Source organism: Neovison vison, chromosome 5 (genome assembly GCF_020171115.1).
Source record: "Neovison vison isolate M4711 chromosome 5, ASM_NN_V1, whole genome shotgun sequence".
In the NCBI taxonomy this organism is placed as follows: Eukaryota; Metazoa; Chordata; class Mammalia; order Carnivora; family Mustelidae; genus Neogale; species Neogale vison.
The window spans coordinates 59,984,838-60,002,782 of NC_058095.1; the positions used below are offsets into that span (position 1 = coordinate 59,984,838).

The window sequence follows — 17,945 nt, forward strand, 5'->3', positions numbered from 1 at the left end:
GGAGGGAGGGGTGGGAAGGAGGACAAAATTCCATCCACTTTCCATGGCTTCTGTTCTAAGACAAAACCTAGCACCATCCACCCCCACTGCTTTCCTTCTTGCCTTCTCAGATTAATCCCTCAAAGTGCTTTAATGTTACCCTCTTTGCCTTTCTCTTCATCACCTCCTTCCTGAATGAGCTACACTTCCTTATTTCATACATTCTCGCCTTTGCTTCTTTTAAAAGCAATCACCCATTTTTCCCAATCACCCATAATGCCTGCCTCCTAGGGCTACGGTAGGATAGAAATGAAATCTCGGACATGAAAAGGCTTTGAAATGTTCAGAGCACAGTAGCGTTGTACAGCATTCTAACGAAGATGATAATCCCTCTGTTCTTTGAGGCAGCTCAGCTGGCTCCTTCCTCTCTGTCCTTGAAGCATGGCTTCATCCGTGGCCCTCCCAACCCACGACTCCCCTTTCCACCCTAACTCACAGGCATCTTCTCTGTCTTTCACTTGACTCTTTCATCGTCTTACCCAGTCTCTCTCCTCCTTTGTTCAGTTATCTGGCTTTAATAAATAATTCTGTAATTTCCACATTGTAATCTGGAAGAAGCACCTTTGCCTTCCCCTGTTTCCTTGTTTGCTCTCTCCAAGGTGCTGATCAGAACTCTGAGCTCACTTACAATTTTCTTGCAAACCTGCTACCCAGTGTGTTCAAAGAAAGTATTCAATTTAGTGTTTCTGTAGCCAGATTACCCACATTTGCATGCAGCCTCTTTCCCATTGTTCCTAGCTCTATTCTCTTTTCTTTAATAGTCCATTGGAACTCAGTGAGGTGGGAGCAAGTGCAGTCTTGGTGAACAGCTTCAGGATTGGGGGAATATTGGTTTTTGTGTTGAGAGAGACCATTTGTTCATGTGCCAGGGAGTGGGAAAGTGAATGGGGAGATAAAGGTTGATGAGACAAGGAGAGATGGGATTCAGGGAACAGAAGAGGGAAAGGGAGAGGGAGGACACCTCTTCCGTTGCGCAGGGATGCAGATACAATGGCAGAAAATTAAAGGAGTTCCTGCCACATGGCATATGTTCCCCCAGGGAAGTAGAGAGTGAAGCAAGTTGCTGGGAGTAGATGGAAAGATTGCCAAACAGCATTGAGGATGAGAATCCTGAACTTGGGGTGGCTCCAACACACCAAATGTTTCCCTTCCTGTCTTGTTAATTCATCCAGGATTGGGTGGATTTAGCAAAAGGGTGGCACAGAAGCAGAAGGGGCACCGGAGTTGAAGGTTTTCTAAGATCTTCGTCCTAAAGGATTATTGAATCCATATTAAAATAAGAGGGAAGTCAAGGTGAAGGTTAGAAAAAATAGAAGGGCCAATGGACTGGGCATTTCACTGAAGCAGAGTGACAGGTGAGGAGGGATGGAGGGACCCGACTAGAGAGGAGAAAGCAACGGTCATAGACATGAATGAAGAATTTGTACGACATGGTTCTTGATGATCGTAAAGTTCTGGGCACAGCCATGGGGAGTGAGTAACGGAAGTGGATAGAGTTCGGTTCTTTGAAGATGTCGATGCGGGAGTCTGGAGGTTGACTGAGTCATCCATTATGACCTTGAGTTTTGCTGGGATAATGCTGAAACGGGACATATGGAAGATTTTGAACTGAGCTCCCAGTGGAAATGAATCTCACTGGGAAGTTGGTGGAAGGCAGAGAACATAGATGTTAGCAGATAATATAGCCAAATGACACGTGCTTAAAAAGAAAGGGGGCTTTTATACAAGGATGGGAAGAAATAACCTGCAAGTGAAGAGGAACCTAGAAAAACATTCCCCTTCCTCCCAGCCCTGTGGATACATGGAGCTCGGGACAGGGCCACAGAAGATGCCACGTCCTCAGAGACAAGACAAAGAAGCATGCTGGGGAGGTGTAGAAGGAGGTTTACAATGGACACGATCTGGGTGACACTGCCACGTGGAGAGTGGGAAGGAAGATCAGAAAAGGAAAGAAGAGTTAAAGGTAGTGGGAGTGGGGAGGCACAGGAGCCATGGTGCAGAACTGCATGAAGATGAAAAGCCACGAGAATGTGGCTGGCCTGAGGGGCTTGCTGGTGATGGTGCAGGGAGCCCTGACAGCCTCAGAGTTGCCAGTGGAAGGACCCCGCAAGTTTGCCCCAGCTCGACATGGGGCCGGCACGTTCGGTCCTTGCAAATCCCATCAATGCTACCCCTTCTCAACTTCTCCACATCAGCCTCATCACCACACCTCAAGCCTAAACTAACCCACGCTGAGCCCCCCTGTGCATGCCAGCCTCTGCCCCAATGGGTCCCTGCAGTCCGTGTTTTGCAACCTGATCTTCAGCGAGAACCTCTTCTCCTACATCTCCCTGACAAACAAAAGAAATTGGCTCTTTTGTGAGTAGGAACCTCACGGAGGCTGTCTAATAATCCCGGCACCTTTTATCCTGGTACTTTCTCTGGAATAAGTTGTTTATATTGCCGGTTCCAAAGCTGACATCAGATCTATTGCCAGCAAGGATTTATGGTTTAATAAGGGTGTTTCTCGGGCTCATCTCAGTTGAATCTCTAATAACTCTTCCTTGCTGCAGAAAGTCATCATCCTTCGTCTCGCACAGACTTGGGAAGGAGACTCTATACCTTTTCTTAGCATTTAAAAGAAATATCCAGTATTGACAGTTTTGTTTAAATTTTCTTGCACAAAATATCGAATTGTATCTTTCATTTCCGTTCCCCTGAAACGAAATGTTTAAGGACATATTTTTTAATCTTCTTTCTGTCTTTCTATTTCTTCTCTTTTCTCTCGCGTACTTTATCTTCCTAGAAGAAAATTGCTCCGTAATTCCTGCGTGGCCGTAGATACACTTTTATGATCCTCTGTCTAAAGAATATTATGTAATTTCTCTAAACTTTATTGTACGGGGCTGATAGCTGACATCCCAGCAGAAGTGGTCCTCGCTGCTGAGGCTGGCTGTGTTGTGTGAAGTTTCTCCTGGGCCGGCAGAACACGCAGTGAGATGGCTGTGATGTGTGTCCCTGTAACAGCTGCCCTTCCCAGGACACAGAGCATCTCCACCTGCCCAGCCAAGCCCTTTCTTGTCCTGCCTTTTGCTGCTCTTTGCTCTCATTCATGCAAAATGAAGAGATAAGACATTCGTCCGTGTTGAGGAACAGCAGAGGAGGCTAATACGGAGTAAAGATCAGGAAGCCAGAACTCCCTGAGTCTTACCCCAACCAGGCATCCCACCCCGTGGAGGTCCAGGGAAAATGCATAGCCTGGAAGCCATTTTAGGCTCTAGGGCAGCAGACCAATGCCTGGTGTTCAAGCGAAGCCACACTGAAGGGCGTCATCACTTCACTCCACCCTTGGGGACTCAGTGAGGGTGGAGGGGTGGGGGTCGATGTCTGACAAGTGCTTCCTGTTGTTTGGGAACAGAGAGCGGGAAGAGGTATCCCTCACCCCCCAGCACGCTCCTAAGAGGAAGAGGGGAAGGGTATGAGCGTTCAGGCACACCTGGGTTCGAGCAGTGGTAGGGCCATGGGCCTCTCCTCACAACCAAAGGACAACAACAAAGATAGCAGACATGAGCGAAAATAAGGACAACTCCACACCCCTTTCAGGTAGAAAGCTCGGCTACACCTTCAACAACAGGAACTTCCACAACGTGTCTTTGGGGCAAGGACAGGAGGTGGTGGCTGAGGCAGCGCTGGACCTGGCTGCCAAGAAAGGTCACTGGGTTATCTTGCAGGTATGACCCCTGTGCCCTGTTCAGGGTCATTCTTGGCCCCACAGCTGTCTGGAGCTCGCAGGGCAATCTCTGGGCTTTTCTGTCCTCTCCGCCTCTCTCCCCTGCCTTTCCTTCCACACCCCTGCCCATCTCACTGCCTGATCCTCTCTCCGTCCCTCCTCTGGGGTCCTCCCCACCACTCCCCATGACTCCTTGTCCCCCGCCCCTCACAGCCCCATGCCCCCCTAACTTCCTGTTTGGGGCCTCCTCGGGGAGTAGGTATCCAGCTGAAGACTGTGGGAATGGGGTCTGGTAGGTGAACCTCTTCCCAGATGTATCCCAGAACTTTCCACCACTCCACCCTTCTGCTGTACCCCATGTTCTGTGTTCTCAGTTACCCGCGTGACCACGACAGCACACATGTAACTGGAGCTCTGCCTCTGCACCCAGAGCTCATGCCGGTGGGTGCCTGTCTGGGAGGTCTCCTGCTGCTCACTTCACCGAACTCACAAGACATAAGGGCCGCCCCTCTCCTGTCGCCACCTGTCCCCTCATCCCTGGCTTATGCACCTTGCCGGGGAGCTGGGGCTGGGCCAGAGCTCTACTGGGGTGCCCTGGCTGAGCTGAAGGGACTTACCTGATGACCGTGCCCTTCACTACATTCCCTTAAGGAGACACCTGCTCCTTAATCCCCTTGGCGCCCAGCGCCTAGGGCAGACAGAGGCAACACTCTCCGAAAGCCTACTCAGTGACAGACTTGAGGAAGAGATCAGTGCAAGGGAAAATAAACAAACAAGAAAGGTCACTCCCATCCCGTTCTTGCTCTGAGTCCCTAGAACTTCTGTCTGTTGACCCCTTACTGCGTCACCACTGGCCACAGCGAGAACCCAGAGTTGGGGGGCTTCGTCCTTCCTTTCCCTGGGGCTCTTTGTCCAGAAACTCAAGAGAAAAGACCGTGACAGTTTGGGATCCCACTTCCTCCCTCACAGGCTGGCAGGATGAGACCCAATCCTGGACCCTTATCCTTCAGGGACCCTCCCAGCCACACGGATGGCAAACAAAGAGCCTTTCCTCCCTTGGCACAGAGTGACCCCAGAACGCTTGCATCTGCTGATGTCCTTTCCTGAGAGCTCTCCCGGCTTAAATTCGGGAATTGGAATTCCTGCAGGAGGAGTGGAGGGCCTGGCTAAGGTGGCCCTGGCTTTCCCAGGCAGCGCCCTGGAGCCTCAGCTCCAACACAGGGCTTACAAATGAATTCCTTAACAAATGCTCATTTCGGCAGCTGCCCCTCACGCTTATGTAGTGGTTACGGCACACAAAGCCCTTTCAAACCCATTAACTTTGGTCCTTTGCAGCAAGTCTGTGAAATAAGTAGGGCCAATATTCTTGTTCTTTCTCCTTTTATAGAAAAGAAAGCAGTGCCCAGAGACCAGCTGCTGGGGCCAAGTGCCGTGCTCCATGCCGATCCGTATATTTAAGGCTCTGTGGGCAGGCTTCCTCCAGTATTTCTGGAGTTTTCTCTCCATCATAATGGAACCTGCCACAAAGGAGCCATCCTGCCTACATCCTGGATTCTGCAAAGTAGTGCTGAGAAACAAGTGTAGGTTCAAACAGACAGATAGACAGGAATCACATGGGGCAGGGGAGAGAAGGACGCAGATGAAGGAGCCCGGCTTGGAGTAGGAAGCCTTCCCAGCGTGTGAGGAGCTATGCCTCCCTGTGTTTTAGGAAGATAAGTTTGGCAACAATTAGCAGAATGGCTGGGAGAGAGGGAGAGAGGACGCAAGAAAGCTAGCTAGAAGTTTAAATCAGTGCTTTTCACATTTTAACACGCATACAAATCACGGCAGGATCTGATTGAAATGCACTGATTCAGGAAATCTGGGTAGGGTCGGAGAGTCTGCATTTCTAGACGGCTCCTAGGGAAGGCAACACTCCAAGTCCATGGGCCCTGCTTCTGAGTTATCAAGGGTTCAAATCCTCCCAGTGTCAGAGGCGGGGGTCAAGATTTGGAGCGTCTGGACCATGTGTTCCAGTCTCCCAGTGTAGCCCAGCACCTTCAGCTCTGCCCGGATCTTAGTAGAAATGCAAATGCTCGGGCCTGCCCTAGACCCAAGGATCTTGTTTGTTTTTGGTTTTGTTTTTGTTTCTTTAAGATTTATTTATTTGACAGAGATCACAAGTAGGCAGAGAGGCAGGCAGAGAGAGAGGAAGGGAAGCAGGCTCCCCGCTGAGCAGACAGCCCGGTGCAGGGCTCAATCCTAGGACCCTGAGACCATGATCCAAGCCTGATCCAAGCCAAAGGCAGAGGCTTTAACCCACTGAGCCATCCAGGCACCCCAAGTATCTTGTTTTTGAGAAGGCCTGCAGGGAATCCCTGTGCAGCGTCAGGTTTGAGCCCTGTGTGCTGGAGAGACTTGGGAAATCAAGGGAATAGGGGTTCAGTTGCCAGAGACGGCCAGGTCCCATCACTGGGAACCCAAGACACCTGCTGTCATGAGCTTTATTTGAAGGCCAGCCCCCTGCCCCCCACTGCTGCCTTCCTGAAACCGTCTGCCGCTAACAAAACAGATGCCTGCGTGGGGTGGGTGGGGGGGTCTTCCTTCCCCCTAGAACATCCACCTGGTGGCCAAGTGGCTCAGCACCCTGGAGGAGAAGCTGGCAGAGCACGCAGAAAACAGCCACCCAGACCTCAGGGTCTTCATCAGCGCAGAGCCCGCGCCCTCCCCGGAGGGCCACGTCATCCCCCAGGGCATCCTGGAGAACGCCATCAAGATCACCAACGAGCCTCCCACAGGCATGCATGCCAACCTGCACAAGGCCCTGGACAATTTCTCTCAGGTACCGCTGGGGTGGGGGATGGGGGAGGCAGGGCAAACGGGGCTGGGGGCGGGGCGGACGGGCGCGGGGCGGACCGGCGCGGGGCGGACGGGCGCGGGGCGGACGGGCCGCGCCCCTCACCATGCGTCTGACCTGCGTTTCAGAGCATCCAGCTGCCAGGAGGGTGGGAAGTGGGGGGACGGGCTGTGGAGCTGTGTGTCCGCTCTGGGACGGACCTCCCAGTGCCCGCGGAGTACAGCCCCGCTCTCAGTTCCCCAGTACACTGCGGGTGGGGAAGGGGAGCCAAGCTTGGGGGTCTGTCTTTGGCAAGAGGCGTGGGCGAACTCTGCGCAGGTCTCCCTGCTAAGGAGATAACCCTCGAAGGAGAGGGCATGTGGCTGTACATCTAAGGGACATGCTACGCCGGCCACATGCTTACTGGCTGAGCACGCTGGGGACAGGTGCGCATGTTTCCACGAGAACACCTGCCATCATCAGGCATCCCGAGCATCCACGTCACATAACCTGGGTGTCAGATGGGGGATCTGGCCTTGGGACGTCGCCATGTGGTAGACTCTCACAGCGTGGTCCCCGGAGCAGCAGAAGCTGCTGGGAACCTGGTAGAAATGCAAATTCTCAGACCCTCCACCTCTCCCACCCCACCCCCGACCTCCTGCATCAGAAACTCTGGGGTGAGGGCCCAGGAACCTGCGTTCTAGCAAGCCTCCAGCGGATGCCAGGGCGAAGCTGAGAGGATCAGGACAGAAATTTCAGACGTAGGCCACCGCGTACTAGAACCTTCCTTTAGCGGGAATCTGAGACTTGTGTTGCAGAGCGTGGATTTAAAGGCAAAGGGGTCCATGGGCTACTGACTTAGTATGTGAGGGTGACTTGTGAAGTCTGCGGCTCAGGCTTTCTTCACCGTCTCAGGAAGGCGGCCTGTCTTGCTGCCTCTCCCTGGGGGAGCTCCCGCTACCTGGGAAGTGGAATCCACAAAGATGTGAGAGCCAGGAGATCGGGGGCTATGGAGCCACCTCAAAGTCCATCCGTCACCCGGGCCTTGGTGGAGTCCAGGCGGAAGGTTCTAGGATCTGTCCTCTCAGACGTTGTCTTCTAACAGCCCCCCGCAGACCTCGGGCTCCACAGACCCCACACTCACAGACTCACCCCCAGTCCCAGAGCGGTCCCCTCGGGAACCTGAAGGAGGACTTTGTCACTAACCCAACGTCAACCACCAGGACTAGGGGCCCTCTGGGGTCTGGTCTGACTTAAACTTGACGGCTATATGGTAGTCAGGATCTGAGGAGATTTCCTTGAGTGTGTGAGATCCCCCATAGCTTGGAGATCAAGCAGCCCTGCTTGGAGGGGAAAGCTTCCAAGGAGAAGCAAAATGTGGCCAGCCTCCTTTCTTACTCCCTTTCCCATCTTAGAAACGGTTGACACGATAAATTGTATATTGTGTATTCTACCAGGAATTTTTTTTTTTATTCATAACTGAAAAGTAAAAGGCACTAGGAGGCAGTTAGCTAACTCTCTTGAAGGACACACAGACCCCTCTCTGACCTTTCGCCTCCAGGGTCTTGGAAAGATGCAGGGAGAAGGGCAAGAAGGTGTCTCAGATGCTGGGCCTCCTAGTAATTAGCATTACAATATTATGCCTCAGTGGGACTATCACCATCTATGAAAGCCTTCTGGCTTCACCTCTCAGCCTCTCCCCAGACCCTTGTTCTTGGGTTTCTGTCCCTGCAAGCCCCACGTCCCATCTGGGTTACCTCGGAAATAAATCCCAAAGGATGTAGGCTTTTCCTGGTTTTTCAGGCCCTCCCACCGTTGGGCTTTGGCCCATTTATAGCCGTCTTCGGTAACTCATTCTGAGAAAGAGAGAGAGTACAGTCATTGCTCACAAGTGTTTTCATTGTTCCATCCTGCTTTTATTAAGTGCCCCAAAACAGAGGCCTGGTTACTACCCCTGTATTCACTCTGTTCCTTCGGAGCCCTATTTTAGTCATTTAAGGGACAAATGACAGAATTGAGCTCTTGGATCCCTGCTGACCCTGCTGTTGGGGACGATCATTCTATTCTGATTTTGTTTGAGTGTGCCACCGTCAACCAGGACTCTTGTCTTTGTGCTTCGAGTCCTTTTTTAGCAGAGCCCAGCGCCTGCATGACTCAGTCGGTGAAGCGTCTGCCTTCGGCTCAGGTCACCATCCCAGGGTCCTGGGATCGAGTCCCACATCGGGCTCCCAGCTCAGCAGGAGCCTGCTTCCCCCTCTGCCTCTGTCCATCCCACCGCCCCCCCGACTCCTGCTCGCTCACTTTCTCTCCTTTCTCTCTCTCTCAAATAAGTACATAAAATCTTAAAAATAAAAAATAAAGTATTTCCTCATTTTTAAAAAAAAAAAAGTAACAAAGGAAGCATCCTACATCCAGAAGGCAGTTAAGGTCTTGCTCTCATGGGCAGTGACTTGTCCTTCTGTGCCACCTCTGACCTTTCCTAGCCATAGCTTTGTGCCCAATATGGTATCCAGCAAAGGCACAGGGGGACCGCCACATGTCCAGGGAGAGATAGGGACTGTCCTGGGCTCATCATGGAAAAGTCAGAGCTAGTAGAAGCTGAACTGGTCCTGTCTCCTCTGCTTCTGCCCAGGTGAGCGAAGTCTAAGGACCAGTCCTTGGACGAAACAGCAGGACTCAACCCAGTCCGGTTGACACAAGCTTTGGAAGCGTCCCTCGTAGGCTCTGCCTGCATCTTGCTCCTTCCTGATTACAAAGGGTCTCACTTAGCGGAAATTCTTGTTCATTCCAGGCAATGTAAGGATTCTTGTCCTTCCACGCCTTCGAGATGCACACTTTCTCCATCTGCCACACCGTCACCACCGACCCCCTTAAAATCCGCCAAGCACAATCCTATTGCCTTCCTCTGCACTGTCTCTCACTTTCTATTTCTTCCTTCTGTCCCTTCTTTAATCCCCTCTTCATGAGCCTCACCCCCCCCAACCATCTTACGCATGGCAGGCAGGACCCCTCTGTGCTCCTGTTCTCGCAGCCGCATGGTTGGTCCCCCTCTGCTTAAGTTTAGGGGAGCAGGTGGTATGGCGATGGGTATGGGATTTCTCTTTGTCTCGTGGCTCTGATTCCCATCCTCCCCCTCGGTCGCACCAGCCGTGACCACACCTGCTCTGGTTCCACTGTGGGCAAGAAGAGCAGACAGAAAGGGGAGAAATCCGAGATGTTGCTATAGGAGCCCCTACCCACACCCCCGCAAAAAGTGTCACTCCCATGTCACACGCGACCCTCACGACCCATGACCCCGTTTGCCATCAGCTATGCTGGGGGACTTACCTGGTATGTCCAGGGATACAGACGTCAGTTGCAAACCAAACTCTGTAAGAACCTGAATCTAAAACCTTAACTCAGATTTTAAACTAGAGCCCAGCCCCTCCCCAAGGTCCCTTCGGACCCTAAGCCTGCGCCCACCCACAGTGCAATCTGTTAGTCTCACTGTAGCTCCAAACCTAACCAGGATCTACAGAAGGACTTTGCAGCGCAACTTCCAACTGCCATAACCCACGCGCTGGTCCGCGCTGCGCAACAGCAAACCTGTGCTAACGTTGGAGGCCACACCTCCCTTGCAGGACACGCTGGACATGTGCTCCCGGGAGACGGAGTTTAAGAGCATCCTTTTTGCTCTCTGTTACTTTCACGGGGTGGTGGCAGAGAGACGGAAGTTCGGGCCACAGGGATGGAATCGTTCCTACCCCTTCAACACCGGGGACCTCACCATCTCTGTGAATGTGCTCTACAACTTCCTGGAGGCCAACGCAAAGGTATAGAGTCTCTGGCCAGGGCCGCGGGGGTGGGGGGCAGGGGCGGGTCCACCCCTCAGAAGGGTGACGCAGTCAGCACAGGGAGAAAGAGCACGCGGTGTGAATGGTCTACACCCAATCCGAGTACAGGAAGGAAAGGCCAGCAGCGTGAGGCCGAGAAGGGCACCACGGAGAGGTTAGGGCTCAGAAAGCTCAGGAAACCAAACCAGTGACTCATGCCTGGTGTGAATGAGTCCCTTGAGTCTGTGTCCCAGGACCCACCAGACCATGCCCACCTGATACCTGTTCCTGGTTGAATTAGCCAACACAGAACTTTTCTCTTCTCTGTTGTGTCCATTTCACAGAAAACTTCTACTAACAGCCCATGCCCTTCTACATAAGGGCATGTCGAGACCATCCAGGCTTTTGTTGTTCACAGACCAAACATAGCATTAGCAAGGCCCCCTCCGCTTGCAGGTGGGAAACGTGAATCAGGCCCAGACGCCCTAAGCCATCGCTCAGCCTCCAGCTCCAGGGCCCTGGGAAGCTCCACCCCAGACACCCCCTCTTCATTCTCTGCACGGACACAAGGCTTTCCCCACATGGTTCCCCAACTGACATCACTATCTTAACTTTGCCTGCTCCATTTCAATCACTTTGAACTTGGGAGGAGACCATAAATGAATATGCTGAGAAGTGGTATGAAATTAGGAACGTTCCCCGGTCTTTACTTTGTCCCGTGTGCTGTTTGCCATGGGAGAGACTTGCAGGTGGAGCCTGACTTCCTGGCCACCGTTAATGACCATGAAAGAGGGAAGGCATATATGCAAGGGGGTTGGCACCTTGCCTCTCCTCACTCTCGGATGTGAGTAAGTTTTCAAGCATTTACCGAGCTCCTCGGGGTGCTGTGGCTGTGCAGGTGCAGACAGCATTGCTCATTGTCTTGAAAATCATCCCGTCTTGTGGCTTACACTCTGCCCACACGCAAGGGCAACCCCGATGTCTGTGCAGAGCCCTTTCTTCCCCGTCTCCCAGGTCCCCTATGATGATCTGCGCTACCTCTTTGGAGAGATCATGTACGGAGGCCACATCACAGATGACTGGGACAGGAGACTCTGCAGGACATATTTGGAGGAATTCATCAGGCCAGAAATGCTAGAAGGAGAGCTGTCTCTGGCACCGGGTTTCCCGCTCCCGGGCAACCTGGATCTCATTGGCTACCATCAGGTAAGGCTCTGCTCACTCGGGACCTGGGGCTTCCTTCAAGTCTGTCCTACAGGACCAGGGACGTTCACATAGGACCAGGGAAGAACAACCTGTAGAACAGAGCTTATATGGAGTGTGGTACTCAGCCCCAAGTTTGCCCTGTTTGATCTGAGAGCGGTAGGATTCCCAGCCTCCAATTAGCAATACAGTAGATCTTTCTATTGTTGATGTTTGGTTCAATAACCCTATTCATTGCTCTTTTCTACAAATAACATCTGGGGCATTCATTTGATTGTTTTCATCCGAGATATTGACAGAGCCATTAGGAGCAAAACTCCAGGTTAAGGACTTAGCCAACTCTGAGTAAGTTTATGTTAGCGATTCCAAAGATCTTCAGAGGGCCCCGACCACGTGGGCAGATCACTCACCCCTCCTGTTCTTTGTTGGCTGCTGCAAACACAGGCCCCTGCGCGCACACATTCCAGGGAGCTCTTCTGGACTGTCACTTTGAGTTTTCCTTTGGCTATGACCACAGCTATTTTTAAAGTGACCATCTTTGCCTATTAAGCCTGCCATGGAAGATATGTTAAAGGATAATTAAAAAAAAAAAAAAAAAGCCTAAAATAACTCTGAATACCAGCTTTAAGGGAAATACCAGTCACAGAAACATGAATACAAACTTTAAAGAGAAAGTTTTGAATTCATAGAATTTAAACAGAAGGGGGCCTGGCTGACTCAGTCGGAGGAGCGTAGGAGGGGGCAACTCTTGCTCTTGGGGTCATGAGTTCTAGCCCCACATTGGGTATAGAGATTACTTCAATAAATATTTTTGTTAAAAAACGATATAATTGGAAAAAGATAAACTGCCAAAGTCATTCAAACCAGAAAGACTTGAACCTGTGAAAGGAAATTTCAAACACTAGGACTATTTAAAGAAAAGAAGGAATTTCTAAAAACTGCTTGAGCGGAAGGCAGAGAAAGTTGTGCAAGGGCGCCCCCTAGTGCCTGCGGGGCCGTCCGACAAGAGGCTTGAGCTGGGGATGGGCAACGGCGGAGTTTGCCGGTTCTGAATGACTGAGACGGATTTTCATCTTCTTTACATCTCTCTTTAATCCACCAGCTGATATGTGGCTGCAGGGCACCGACCAAGAGTTCAGGGGTGTGCTGGGGGCTGGAAGAAATACAAAACTAAACACACGAATTTGCCTTTAAGAAACGAGCCATCTTTTACCTAGATGAGAGGACACAGTAGGAAATCAAAATCGAATCAGGAGGGGTGCCTGGGTGGCTCAGTGGGTTAAGCCTCTGCCTTCGGCTCAGGTCATGATCTCAGGGTCCTGGGATCGAGTCTGCATCGGGCTCTCTGCTCAGCAGGGAGCCTGCTTCCCTCTCTCTCTCTCTGCCTGCCTCTCTGCCTACTTGTGATTTCTCTCTGTCAAATAAATAAATAAAATCTTTAAAAAAAAAAATTGAATCAGGAGCTCGCCCTGAGGGGCCCTTTCTCACGGTAGTGGAGAGAACCGGAGGGTACCCAGAAGAGATTCGGAGAAGACAGTGAGGGACAGAGTTTATAGGGACAGCCGACGGTGGCCCACCGTCACCGAGCACAGGGATGTGTTGTTCAGATGGCACGATTAGAAACTGTTTTAATTCAAGTAATTCTTGCCAGAGGCAGGAATTCCCTGGTTAACAGCAAAACTCGCCTTGTCCCACGGCTCGATTCTCACTTCTGTTTTGCGTGCACAGTCCCATGTTTGAATCTAGGTTTGTCATCTCTGATCAGATCAATGGGGAAGAGAGAGAGAAATTTAAGGGAGAGAGGGCGGGGGCCGCAGGAGGGCTCGAGTAAGATGTGAAGTGCGGTGTTTCTCGAGGACTCGGAAGGTGTGCGGAGGGAGGGACAGGCACAGACCTGGGAGCAGGCTGAGCGGGGGAGACTGGAGACAGATCGGGGCCTCTGAGCTTCCTGAAGACGAGAATGCCCGCATGGGCTGGGAAGGTCCCGGCCGGACATGCGGGGACAGAGGGTGTCGGGGCGAGGCTGGCAGCAACCGGGGGCGGGGAGGGGGGGTGGGAGCCGCATCTGGGCTCGTGTGTCACTTTCAGCCCTGACTTGCAGTACATCGACGACCAGCTGCCTGCCGAGTCGCCCTACCTCTACGGCCTGCACCCCAATGCTGAGATCGGCTTCTTGACCCAGACCTCGGAGAAGCTCTTCCGCACGGTGCTGGAGCTGCAGCCCCGGGACGGCCATGCCGGAGCCGGAGCAGGCACCACGAGGGAAGAAAAGGTAGGTGGGCAGGGAGGAGAATGGCCAGAGCTCCTTCCAGGAGCCCTAGGACGGCCCTCGAGATGCTCCTCCTGCCGGCCGCCTTGGTCCCGGGGACCATGCCTTGCACACCTTCTGCTTGCTTGTGGCCGCCTGGCTTGACCCACTGCTCTGGTCATCTGGCTTAGTCACCGGAGGCACCTGCCACGGGGCTTGGTTTGCTTCTCTCGTTCACCTGAAGACCGTCTCTAGTCCATTTCTCTGCCCAAAAGAAGAAAGGCAGGAACAGCGGTGGGTGTGGGGAGCTAGGAAGGGACCTCATGATTTCCTACGAGCTGAGCAGTGCAGGGTTGGGGCTGCACTCACGAGAGCCACCCGCACTCCATCAACTAGAGGCTCACTGGGCGGAGTCACTCGAAACCAAAAATGCCTTCTTTTTGCGTGAACTTGGATCAGGAAGTCTTCCAACACACAGGTGAGGAAGGGCTGCAGGCACGGGACTTGCAGAAACGTCAGGAAGGCAGAACGGCAGACTGGGGTCAGGTCTGGGGTGAGGTCACACCCCCGGAGGTGATCTGAGGGTTCTGCTCCTGGGGTGCATGCTGTGAGGGCAGAACAGGAAGGAGCCGCAGCGAAACTTCTCCCTGAACGATGTCCCTCACTCCCCCCATTCCGCTCCCTAGTACTGCCTGGATTCCTTTAACTGGGTTTACGAGGAAAGACTGAAGATCGGGAAGCTGGGTGGTTACCGACTTCTAGGCTCCGGGGATTGATTTTTGGAAAACAACCCGCCTCCTACCTGAAGTAGCGGGACTTCTGGTCAGAGGTGTGCAGTGGTACCATGGGGTGGTCCTCAGATCTTAGTACACCCCCGGGCGAGCCCAGGAGCCTGGAGTTGTGCCTCTGGAGTCGGATTAGGCACGGGAACCTGGTGACCTGGCTGGTGAGCGTCCTTCGAGAAGGCTGCTCTGCATCACACCGCTCAGCCGACCCCACTATCTGATGGCGTCAGATAGAATCTGAGAAGAAAGGTTATGACACCCAGAAGCCAAGCCAGCTGGAATGAAAACTGTTCCAGCCCTAACGTTGAAAAAGGCCAGGGCTACGCAAGGAAAAGACAGGGTTCTCCGGGCAGGGTTCCAAGAAGCTGCTGGTTCTCGGAAGGTCCTCAGCCCCCGTGTCCAGCTCCAGGAATGACGTGTGTGTGTGTGTGTGTGTGTGTTATGGAGGCGAACGGACTGCACGCACCGCACCGGGCAGGGGGCTGTGCGTGTGCTGCTCGAGCAGCTGGGCCATGAGCGCTGGACTCACACGTCCTCCTTCACACCGACACAACAGCTCAGCAGAGTGGCAAAGAACAGAGAACGTGGAGGTGACCCAGAGGGGCACACGGCGCGGATCTGCTCCCTGCCCGCCTCCATCTGAATGAGAACCTGGGACAGGTGTCCCGCTGGACCTCCTGGCACCGGGGCAGGCAGTGGGGAGCAGACACGGCCGCCTCCCACCGTCTTCGGCCCCCGCTTGGATGTTCTTCTGGGGACTCTCTGGGCTCCTCTGATGACCTGAGCTGGAACTGCTGTCCCCAAGTGCCTCTACTCATCAGGGGGTGCCTGGCCACATTAGTTTGCCCAACTGCCATCACCGAGTCCCACAGACCAGGAGGCTTGGACAATAAGTGTATTTTCCCACCACTCTGGAGGCTGGAAGTCCAAGGTCAAGGTGTCAGCAAGGTTGCTTTTCTTCTGAGGCTTCTCTTTTGGCCTGTGGATTGCGGTCTTCTCCTGTGGCCTCGTGAGGCCTTCCCCCTGAGCTCATGGGCCCCTGTTATGTCTCTCTGTGCATCTGTCCTCTTCCTACACCAGTCAGATTGAGTAAGGGCCCCTCATAGCCTCATTTTAATTTAATTGCCTCTTTAAGGGCCGTGTCTCCAAACACAGTCACATTCTAAGATACTGGGGCGGGGGGTATGTTAAAACATGTGCTTTAGGGGGACATGATCCAGCCCATCGTGCTGGCTGCAGGGCCTCCCTCAAACCTACACCCTTCCTGTATAGGGGATGAGGGGGTCTGTGTCCCCCATGGGCCCTGGACTACTGGACTCCCCTAGAATTGGACAGGTGGCTCGTCCTGTTGAGTAAAGCGAAACAGGTGCCCTGACTCATACCACAGCACCTTTCAGACGACCACAATGAAATGTTTTTAAATGAAAACGTAACAAGTACTGAAAGAAAACCTGGCGAATGAGTTTATGATCATACAAAGGCGGCTTTTTAAAAACCAAACCTTTTTAGAAACAACTCCGAGTCGATAAAGATGGACAAATCTGGTGACTGGAAAAATTTAAAAGATGCACAAAGCTTTAAAACACTGTGAATGAAGTCAGAGACAAGCTAAGAGAAACTCTGCCATGCTCACTGGGAACGGGGCGATCTTGCTAATATAGGACGAGTTCTCAGGTGAGGAGGAAGAGAGGACGGAAGAGGGGGGCAGAGGGATACAAAATCACAGTAATACAAAGGACCGATGAAAACAGCAGTTCTCGGTACCACTCCCGATTCCATGAAGGTACGTGAAATACCATTTTTCACTTAATGGTACAGTTTTAAAGGCGATAGTATCCAGTGGTGAGGGTGTCGGAAAACGGGTATTCTCCCTCTGTGGGTGGAGGTTTCACTTCCAGAACAAGAGCTACTAACATTTCAAATGTACATATTTTTTTACCCGTAATTCTGTTTCTAGAAAGCCAGCCAGCAGAAACACGCCAAAGTACACAGATTTTATGGTATATATGTATTTATTACAGATTGATTATGGTACAAATGAACGGACCAAACAGGCGTCAGAAGGGAAGTAAACGATAGACCATGGTACACCAAACAGTGACCTAATGGATGTATTATATACTATTCTGTGTGTACATACAGCACATTCTGTACATCCCAGTACACGCAGAAAATACATACTGTTTTTTAACAGGAATATCTGTGTGTATCTGTAATCTGTCCAGGATTTATTACAAGGTGAAAAGCAAGCGTAGTATGACACCACTAGTGATAGACGGACAGAGGGGGAGGGCAGAGGAAGGGGGAAGGCTGGCGTGGGCACAGGGGGAGGAAGAGAGCATGGAGAAGTATCATCGGTATCGGTACGAGACGGACAGAGTTCTGTGTATTGAAGGACGTCTGCGGGGATTAGAAACACAGAGCAGTTAACATTCTCTCTCCCACCTCAGAGGGAAGAGACAGGATTGTGACAGGATTTTGTTCCTAATATTCTGAGTATCTATAATGCTTCGCTTTTTACGGTAACCGTTTTATTTCTCAAAAAGAAAAATAAAAAGGCAGAGGAGTTTGCTTGTGGAAAAAAATTAGACCACATCCCTTGCAGCCCGCTCTTCCCATCTGAAGGCCCTTGGGCACCCCTCCCGTCCCTCGCAGCCCTCCCTGACCTCAGGCCTGGTCTCCAAATCCTGCTTGCCCCACTCGGGACAGAAGAGAACTCTGTTTCTCCATGTTCCATGTATGTTGGGACCGCGCCTCCAGACTATCTTTTCATCTCTGTGTGTGGTGTCCGAGTGGCAGCTCACGGATATAGGGCTATTTCTTCAAATTCCGCTCCAGCGATAGAAACAGGATATAATTTTGGCATTTGTCTTCTCTGCCAGCAGCAGCCCTCAGGTACTGTTAAAGTTCTGTCCTGGTTTTTGCTGTGGTGGCTCCGGAGAGCCCTTTCTGACAGGGAGAGGAGGCTTTACTTTCCTTTTCTAGACATCAGCTCTTTTCCGAGAGACTACGGTATTGTGTGTTAACAATACGAGGCAAAGTGAATATTAATAATCCCTCTGTAGCTCTGCTCAGCTTCCAGATGCTGCCACATCCATCAGTTCCCTCGATTTGATCTCTGCATCAGCCCTGGGAGTTGGGGGAGAGGCGTGAGGGAAGAAAGATGCTCTTGGAAATCTTTAGATTAAAAAAAAGGAGGCCCAGCTGACTTGCTCACAGTCACACGGGTGATATCTGGCAGAATGGTACTAACTCAGCCAAGGGTCTTTGGCTGCAAGCAACAGAGACAAATTTAGCTAAAACAGGCAAGAAATGAGCCCACTGTGTCAAAGGA

General features: G+C 52.0%; 1 protein-coding gene across 1 annotated transcript in view; it reads left to right on the forward strand.

The window, feature by feature from the left end:
* The window catches only part of DNAH9 (dynein axonemal heavy chain 9), a 334,218-nt gene that overhangs the window by 286,277 nt on the left and 29,996 nt on the right, over positions 1-17,945 (forward strand). Inside the window, exons 62-66 of the mRNA XM_044249120.1 lie at positions 3,622-3,749; positions 6,342-6,569; positions 10,184-10,375; positions 11,390-11,581; positions 13,680-13,850. Coding sequence (XP_044105055.1) covers positions 3,622-3,749; positions 6,342-6,569; positions 10,184-10,375; positions 11,390-11,581; positions 13,680-13,850 — 911 coding nt within the window. The remainder of the gene's footprint in view (positions 1-3,621; positions 3,750-6,341; positions 6,570-10,183; positions 10,376-11,389; positions 11,582-13,679; positions 13,851-17,945) is intronic.